Below are 9,485 nucleotides of genomic sequence, written 5' to 3' on the forward strand. Positions count from 1 at the left end.
CTGGACACCGCGGCTTGAAAATTCTGCCTGGAGTAAGGGGAGCTGGAATCTCTTCAACAAGAATGGAGTAATACTGTGACTTCGAAATCATTCCAAGGATCGAAATAGCCGATTAATGTACTGGCACGCAAAGTTGTGGTTATCCATACGATGAGTTGTGAAAGAAAGAAGGCACCCCTGCTGCTCTGGATTATCCCACGCACATCCCCACAACGCCGGACATTCCGTGCTTGACTCGACATTCATCCGGCAACTGCAGTCTTTCTATCTTCTCCTTCGAATGCGCAGTCACAACAAAAAAAGGTGGAGTGGAATGTGGATCTTTGCACTGTCCACAAACGCACGTGCGCGGAGAATCCACGCGTGTGTCTGCTAGGACATGCATATAGACTGAGAGACACTGTACTGCCTTTGCTGATTTTGGTCCAGTGTAAGGTGCTAGACCACTGCCCTGGCACTGCACGCAGACAGGCGCTGTTCAGTGTGTACGCGTAGATCTACGCGCGCTGTGGACCCATGATCCGGATATTCGCACGTGCAGGAACCGACGGCAATGTAGCAACAACTGCTGTATGTTACAGTGTAAGCTATGGCCCCGTAGATCTACAGCCGGCCGTAGGTCTATGGGGAGCCACCAGTACAGTGATTGCATACACGAAGACCGAAGTCGCAGTTCCCGTCATGCCCTCATCATCATGTCATGGTGTATATCTACATGATTGTACATAGCTGTAGCTGTGCAGTGTCTTTGGTCTGGCGTGGGTCATGCTGCTTGACAAGGCCACGAAGGCAGCTCTCCACTTGACCCCAGTTTCATCTTCGCTTCTTCTCGTTGTCGAAATTGGCTCGTTATTAGCCTTTTGTTGGAAAGTGGCTTCTTGCAATTTCAGGCACTCAGACTCGATGGGGCACCACGAGAGGGCTCAAACACCGCTGAGCGCCTGCTACGCTGCTACTGATCCATGCATGGTGCGCTGCGTTCAATGATGTCCAGAGAGGTAAGTGCAGGCTCGCAGCGATAGCGGCATATTGGTACAGTACGACTAGTACTAGGCGAAGTCGAAAGCATGGCAAGGTTCTACGTTGGCAGCACACATTGCATTACCAGTAGCTGCAGCAGTAGCAGATGCCGCTCTTCTGTCTTGGACGAATGTGTTGTCTTGTGTGTTGTACTCGGCTTGCTACACTGCGCCCAAGTTGTGGTTCAGGTGTTCCTGGCGCTGGAGACGAAGGGAGCGGCAAGACGAACGGACGGAGGGTGGAGAAGAGACGTCTTCGAGACGACTACTAGACCGGCGGAGGTGAACCTCACATCCGTAGTATTTACACTGCCCTGGCGTGTCCGGCAAACGGAACATTTCTGGATAAAAGCGGAACTTTCTGAGTGGGCTTTCCTTAGTTCGGACGAATGCCGTCCTGAAACTTTCATACTCGCAGGGAGTCTGAGGTGTCCTGCCGTGCCAGAAGAAAGGAAAGGACCTATCTCGTATGCTCGTTGCTATGGCAGGAGGCTTGACTGCGTGTCGTTTGCTAGCACTGCCGTTGGTGTTATTTCTGGTGACAATGACGACGATGCCCGTAACACTGGGTCATCATGGTGATGTCGTCCCGTGTCCTGAACGGTGCGTGTGTAGCAGGCGACCTGTACTGGGAGCGTCCACTAACTTGCACCATGACATCCTCACTGACTGCTCCTTCCAGGAGTTGAACAGAGTTCCGGAGAGCATTTGGCACGAGACAACAATACTGTGAGTGTAAACTAGTTCTCACTTCTATTGTTTTTGCAGCTGAGACACATTTGCACTGGCAACACAGCAATGGGTTCAAAATCCCGTCTTCTAATGCACAAGTCTACTGTCATCTTGCGCTAGCAAAGAGTAATGTAGAAAAATCATGTTGGGACCCAGTAGGGTAGTGTTTTGTTGTAGAAGTCAAATTGAAGTGGAGCGCAAGAGCGAAACAAATTGTGTTCACAATTATACTAGTAATGTGAACTAATTCCACCTCAATGTGATTCGCATTATAAATTTGTTGAGACAGGCGTGATGCGGTACGCTTGATGAGCTTCTAGCACCCTTTCTTTCATTGTCAACACGAGCACTGAATTTGCCGGCTTATTAGCCTCACCTCCGGTGTATAAGTTGCATCGCTTTCTTCACAGGAAGGAAACATATTCGAGGGCAGGTGTTTGGCAAATAATTCGGGAGAAATTTGTTTTTAAACAAGGCAAAACTTATTAAAATAAGTTTTGCCTTGGACTACAAAGTATTATGTTTCCGTGGGGGGGGGGGGGGAGGTATATGAGTGCAAGAAACACAAGCCACCCATTGCAAACTTGCAAACTAGCAGAGAAATTGACCACTATACACATGTTGTTATTAGTTCATCGGCACCAAGCCAAACAGGCAAAGTTGTGTGGCTGCTATATATTCACTGGTGAAACAAGCTGTTCCACATTCACCTGATATGACTGTATTGTTTGGTGGTTTGAACTCTCGAGGCTAGGGAGAGAATTATAGGTAGTATAATAGCATCATCGCGCAGAGGCCTGGCACGAAGGGGAACAAGGGATGGTTCAGCGGGTTCTATTCAATGTAGGGGCCTGACTTCAAGCCGCCGTCCCTTCCCATGGAGGGAATCCCTTTAGCTCTATGAAATCTCTGTTGCAGCACAGTTGCTCTGTGTTCTCATTGATCTTCCATAATGCACAGCATCTTATTCATACAACTTTAACCAGTGCACCGCATTTCCAATCAAATGCATGTGTTGAAGGAGGGCACCCTTCCTTTGCTCGTCGAAAGAATAGGTATTTTCAATATGAAACAAGCGGCACATGGCACACTCGGATACTTCATTAATAAACTTTAACCCGCAAGTTACACAGAATTCGCAACGAATAAGGGTTCAGGGATCAATATGAATGAGGCCATCAGATAGGGATGCATTGCTGGAGAAGGTTAGATTTTCGGCATTTTGAATTGTTTTCTCTCTATCCAACCACTGTCGTACAGCTGGCGCAGAAATGGTTCTGCGCCAGCTGAAGGTGGTCCGACCAATATACCACATGGGCATATTGACGGCGAGAATACTGTAAAAGCAGACATTTCCGGTGGTGTTTTATTTTCGGTAACTTTGTTGCCGACAATTTCTACTTAAATAAAACACACTGGAAATGTCGGTACTGGTACTAGCACACTTACCTGGGAAACGGGTTTACCGAAAATTTCCCTCCGCCGAACCGCCGATTGTGGAGAATACCGAAAATATTACACCACCGAAAATTTCTGCTTTTACAGTACATAACGATATTGTGATATTGTTATGATGACATGCAAGCCTACGCATACCAAGGCTGATCATGGAGCAAGAATTTCGGGCTTTCCTCTCGAGTGTACATACTTCAAACGATTTTACTTCAAACAATTTGCTCGTCTGATCTAAATATTACAGTTATGCCACCACCTTCGGGTATGGCTGAAGAGAGGTCCAGCATATCTAGACCAGCTCTGCTGCTTTGCTCTTGCAGACGCTAAATCCAGCGTTATCATCCATGCGGATGCTTGTATTCCAACTGATACTGGGACATGGGTGTGAAGGTCCCTCACAAGAGCCGTGATATTTGTTAGACCACCTTTTCAACTTGTTTTAATCATTTTTCCTCTCTTTAGATCCACTGTTAAGACCTGCTCGACCTGCTGACTGATTTTGGGAGGCTTGAATACGTCTCTAGAGATGGCAGGACTCCATCAGATGACTTTAAAATCCTTACTGTTACCTCATTGTGTGACCAGTAAACATTATAACTGTGCCGTCCATAATTATTATTACTGTTTTAATGACCAATATTGCATTTTTGATTGCTTGATTGGCGCAATACACATCCCACTGATTGGGTGACGGCCTACCCCAGCTGATGCTTACAGGTGATGGGGCTTGCGCTGGGTGAAATCTGAACCATGCCATATCAGGTCATAAAAGTGCCACGGGGGCATCATCTATTGTTGTGTTTGTTGACACCTTGAAGTCTAATCTCTTTTGTTCTGTTTTTTTCCGGTTTCCACAACACAGAAACCTAAGATTCAACCACCTGACTTCTCTCAACGCCACATCATTCAACTCCGCTGAGCTACCAGAACTTCATGAACTGTAAGTCTGTGTGTGTATGTGCGTGTGTGTGTGTGTGTGTGTGTGTGTGTGTGTGTGTGTGTGTGTGTGTGTGTGTGTGTGTGTGCCTGTGTGTGCACTCCATCGTGTTGCAGCAGCAAATAACGAGGCTGCCAAGTACAGTGCACATATCCTCGGGCTTTCAAGGAAATCAACCAATTCCAAAATTTAATGTTCGTTAGCATCTATTCTATCTGCGCACACGCGATTGGTGAAGGATCGCGAAACAATGATAAAAAAGCGATAGACGCGTGCTGCATGTGCTTCAAAGCAGAAAAATACAATGTGAAATGAGAATGTTAGTATTGTTCAATGAACCACATCAGATAATTATTCATAGATTTTCTGAAAAAACTCGCACATGAAAATGTGTTCATAAGCTTGACCGTACTGTAAGTCAATAAATATTCGGCGCATATCTATTTTTGGCTATTTTCGGCCTGATCATGTTTAGTCGAAATTTTGTTGCGATCGAAATTTTGTTTTGCAAGGTCCAGTGTGACAGTGTATACAGGCGACAGCAGTACAGGCCGAAAATTTGATGCGGCTGAAATGGGTTTTAGCCCTGAGAGGCCTAAATTTGAATGGGCTGAAATGTGTAGACTTACAGTGTTAGAGATTACTCAAATGCAAAAACCATTACTTTACTGATTCTAATTGAACTGTAGTTGTGTTTAACATTTGCACGCGGATGACCAGGTTTCAATTCGCAGCCAGTCAGCCATGCACGGGAAGTGGCAACCTAACACAACAATGAACTAGCTGTGCCAGTGCCCCCCCCCCCCCTCAGTTACATGCCTCCTACTATGTGCAGGGAAAGTGCTGCACAATTGGCCAACTTTGATTTGTAGCAAAGCAAAGAAGATCCACAAAACTGATATGAATTCAGCATGCTTCGAAGTAGTCTATTGTGATTAATTATGCAGTTTGTTATGAGGAAGTAGTCAAAATGAAATGCGTCAATAAAATTGATTGGCGGACAGAATGGCACCTGTTGAATTGCCACACCCGTAATATCCGTAATGATGAGGCCTGGAAGTTGTAGTAGCCGCACAAGGTAGTTGTGGCGGTACTTACCTTGTGGTCTTTTCAATGCATGGATCACATTTTCTTTTGTCTTTCAGCGCAGACCTTAAAATATCAGAAATAGGCATAGGCGAGTGATGCATTGGGTCTCCTCAGATACTCTCAGCTATTGAGCCAGACTTCTCAGTTCTCTAGCTCATGTTTCAAGGTCAACCTCGCCAGTTGCGGGATAATTTTTTGCGTTGTTTGTGTTGTATAAAAATTGCACCTCACACTACCGAGTAGGCATGAGTATGAGAAATTATATGTATTCCTGTTGTAGTGTGGTTCTACTTGGTCCGAGTCATCAATTTTGTCGCATCTGTCAGCTTGATTTTTATGTCGCCAATGGTCACTGTGTAGCCCATTTTTGGTTGGCAAGTTCGTTTACTACTACTTGAAAGGTCTAGCTAGATTTTTAGCGGAATTCAATAGCGACGGGTGGGCGGTTCTTATTGATAGCACGCCGCATCAAAATAGAATATTTTATCATACTGCACAGGCAAGAGCAGCACAACGCATAAGAAAAAAATATATGGTTACTGGGAATCAGTTCCATTTTTTTCCTCTTACAATCATGGCTGGATCAACAAACATTGCCATGCTGAGACGCTTACCTCGGGGATCGCTTGCCAACCTGAGATCGCAGTTCCCTCACCTCCAGCTCAACGCTGGGAGTATCCAGTGGCTGCGTTCGATTATGCACTTGAATCGATTCTTGAATCAAGTCGTTCGATTTTCACGTCATGAGCACTGGAATCGATTCGGAACCCATTCACCGTGGATAGCGCGAATCAATTCGCGGGCATAATCGAACGCACTCAGTGCATCGTGGAGATTTGCGAGTACTGTACGTGCTGTCGTTCGAATATTTCTTGCCACACAACGCGACTGATTTCAACCACACTGTGGTTGACCTGCCCACGCAAAGTTCTAGAGGGAAGGCGATCGTTACGATCGAATTCCCTCTAGAAAATAACCATGTAGTGGAGTGGGAGAGAGACGGGTTTGCGAAATCGTGGGAGTCGATCCAGAACAAAACGAAATGTCACCAGCGTCAAGAGAAGTGGCAAGGAGGACTGAAAAGAGTTTGAACCCTTCCTTGGATAAAAAATCCTCATGGCTAGTTATCATTCTATACCTTATCTTCCATTGTACCAAGTTTATCACCTCAAGTGCATGCTTTGTTGTCCAAAGTCTCAGTTCAAATTGTCGAAAGATAAGCGACAATATTGGTGACGCGCACCAAGTACATATATTCACTAGGGTGTTGCAGGATCCTTAGGAACTTGAAATAGATATCCGCACTACTTCTGTGTTACTATCACGTCCCTGTGATTGAATAATTATTACACCGTGTGTGTGTGTGTGTGTGTGTGTGTTTTGCTTCACTTTCCTGCTGATGTTAGTTTGTGAAGATCTAAGTTTAAGAAATTCAGTTAAACCACTAAAGACTAATTCAGGGTGATCTGCATACATCTTCCGATGGTTATCTGCAGGATATTGACAGGCAACGAGCTGACAAATTTGGAGAGACAGCATGAGATTCTGTGTTCATGGTCGACTATCCTGAGAGTGTAAGTGGCAGTGGTTTGTTGTAAATAATGGCATGCAACCATAGTACTCGATCACCGTGAGATTTAAACCGGGATCTTTGACTCCAGTAGGATCTGTGGTTCATGGGACAGACGATCGAGGCTGTGAACTCGGTACTCCAAAAAGGAACATATTATGTGAGTGTCTGTAAATTTGGCGCGTCCAACGGTGACTCAATCGGGAAACTCCGGAGGAAATCCTACATCCCTTCACGCCCTCCGGTTGGGTAACACCAGGAACACATCAGACTCACTGATGCAAAGTAGGAAGGGCGCTGATGCAATGTCTCTTTGCACGCTGTGTAGCGAATACAAACTCTTGTGCTGGAACAAGCTTAGCAGATAAATAGTTTGTGTTAAGGCTGGGCCTGAATTCCTCCACGTAACAAAATGCTTGCCCTGATAGCAGCCAGGGATGCCAGAGACAAACAACATGAATTATATATGATTTTGTAGAACTTGTTGCTTGGGTTTAGGCAAAGTGTAGGGATTTGGGAAGAGTGAAAGAATGAAGCAAGATCTAAGCAATATGTCCTAGTCAACTCCGGGTTCAGAGGAAACTAGATCTCGGTCTGACAATACCCGGTTTTGATCGCCAAGCAGACATTGTCCACCACGGCCCCCAGTTTATTGACTTGAGGAAGCCGCATGTTTGTTTATCAAATCCAACTCACTTTGCAACGCTTGACGGTGCATTGCACTGTCTGTTCACAGTTACTTTATCATCTGGTGAGGCGACAAAAAGGAAGACGTTTCCTGGCGAGTAGCACACCAAGTATGTCTCTCCGAACATAGTTGGCGATAATTACTTTCTTTAGCTGATGGATTCAATGATAGCTGCACAGCAGATAGAGCTTCTCTTGAAAGCAATAATTGTACAAAGCCTGCAGACATTCAGCAACATATGAAACTTTCTTCACTTCAAGAACGTATCCGTCTGCTTTGAATGCGGAAATGGTTGGTAGCGAAAAGGAATCCGGAGGATTCCAAGCAAACCTGTTTCAGTACGTGTAATGATAATATTCGCATATATTGAGATTCTGACCTGGATTTCACAAATCGAACATGCACAAGTCCAACTAATCCGCATGACTTCTAAGCCCTCGGTATGCAACTAACCAAGGTGTACTGAGTCTTTGAGAGCCAGGTTTCGTGCTCAATTGTGTCCATATGGTGATAGCAGGTGCTTGTCAAATAGTTTGAGATAACACCAGTCAGTGTGTACTGCATATTCCAGAGTACACGTCGCACTTCAAACACCATCAATTCACTCCGAAAAAGTCAGTATGGCTTATAATATGATGGTCAAAGTTATGGCGATAAATAGGGTAGATGTCTGCATTTCGTGACAAAAATCAGGATGCAGGTTATACTCCAGTGTGGCTTATACTCCGAAAAAATACTGTGTTGGTTTCTCGAGGAAAGCTGTGTTCCCAATACCAGGCACAACTGTTCCTCTCTATTGTGCGGGTGTCAGTGTCAGAAGGCCAGGATTGCTGTGGCGTGTAGAGACCATGAACAAAGAAGATTGTCACCACATTGTGTTGTGAAGAGATCTGAACATCTGGACTTACATTTTGGCAGCATCAAGCACTATCTTCCCTGTAGTTTGACATCATAAAAAAATTAATATTCATCATCGCAGTGGGGTGCAATGGCAGGTTTGGATATAGGGGATGTGTGACCAATGTTCAGCTTGCCTCTTCATCAGTGTATTTGGGGCCAGCGTGCTCTGCTCGTGTGTAAATATGGCGGAACAATGCCAGTTCAGTCAGTCATGCACTTGCAGCAATAATCATGTCACTCCTAACGGCTCTGATGGGCCACTTGAATGTGTCTGCCGAAGAAGACCTCCGTGTGCAGCAGTTTCATTGTATGGGCTCTAGTACTGCACTGAACTATGTGCATACAGTCAGTGTTTGAAGAGCTGAACACTAGTACTAGTAGTAGTACCTGTGTGTTGTTTGTAATTCTGTACAATCATGGATGATGCACTTTCAGGCACTCCTACTGCTGAGAACACTGCACGCCACAGGTTATAAGGGGAAGTTTCATTTCCCTCCTCCTCCTTACACTGTGAATGTGGTCTGTGTTTCCCCATACCTTGAAGCCAAACACACACACACACACACTCATATACACACACCATGGTTTATTGAAATTGAGCTGGTGATTACCATTGTGCAATCAAGCTTCGGAATTGACTACATAGCAATGGAATAAACAGGCAGACTGGATACTGGGCTGTAAACGCCATTGTGTCATCCGGGATTTTCTATCTTCAGGGCTGTGGCCCATTCTTTAGTACTTCACCTGAAGGCATATTTCGTAACAGGAAATCCGCTTCAGGACGTTGTGGGTTGTTGCCAGATTGGATAGTTAAGCAGGTGATGGTAAACATGTACACAGATCTGGGCTGTGTAAGGCATAGTAGGTGGTTGACGAAACGTTCCCATCTATTTTGTGCTGCACGTTATCCCTAGAGTTTAGTTTCAAAAGAATCGTGACATATGCCATGCTTTTTGCCCGTGTGTGTCTGTGCCGTATGTACTAGTGCGGGTAATTGCACACTAGATTTTGTATAGATGTGCTGGTATCATTGCAACACTGTGTAGTGTTACCTGGGTTGTCATCCTTGTTAATGGAATCTCTTCAGTGTGT

The 9,485-nt window shown here is 45.1% G+C and overlaps 1 protein-coding gene across 1 annotated transcript in view; it reads left to right on the forward strand.

The window, feature by feature from the left end:
* Positions 1-715: 715 nt before the first annotated feature.
* LOC135822615 (thyrotropin receptor-like) overlaps positions 716-9,485 on the forward strand; it is a 28,862-nt gene continuing 20,092 nt past the window's right edge. Inside the window, exons 1-4 of the mRNA XM_065335430.1 lie at positions 716-998; positions 1,198-1,748; positions 4,069-4,146; positions 6,729-6,806. Coding sequence (XP_065191502.1) covers positions 1,489-1,748; positions 4,069-4,146; positions 6,729-6,806 — 416 coding nt within the window. The 5' untranslated portion in view covers positions 716-998; positions 1,198-1,488. The remainder of the gene's footprint in view (positions 999-1,197; positions 1,749-4,068; positions 4,147-6,728; positions 6,807-9,485) is intronic.

This window comes from Sycon ciliatum, chromosome 8, assembly GCF_964019385.1.
Source record: "Sycon ciliatum chromosome 8, ocSycCili1.1, whole genome shotgun sequence".
Classification (NCBI taxonomy): Eukaryota; Metazoa; Porifera; class Calcarea; order Leucosolenida; family Sycettidae; genus Sycon; species Sycon ciliatum.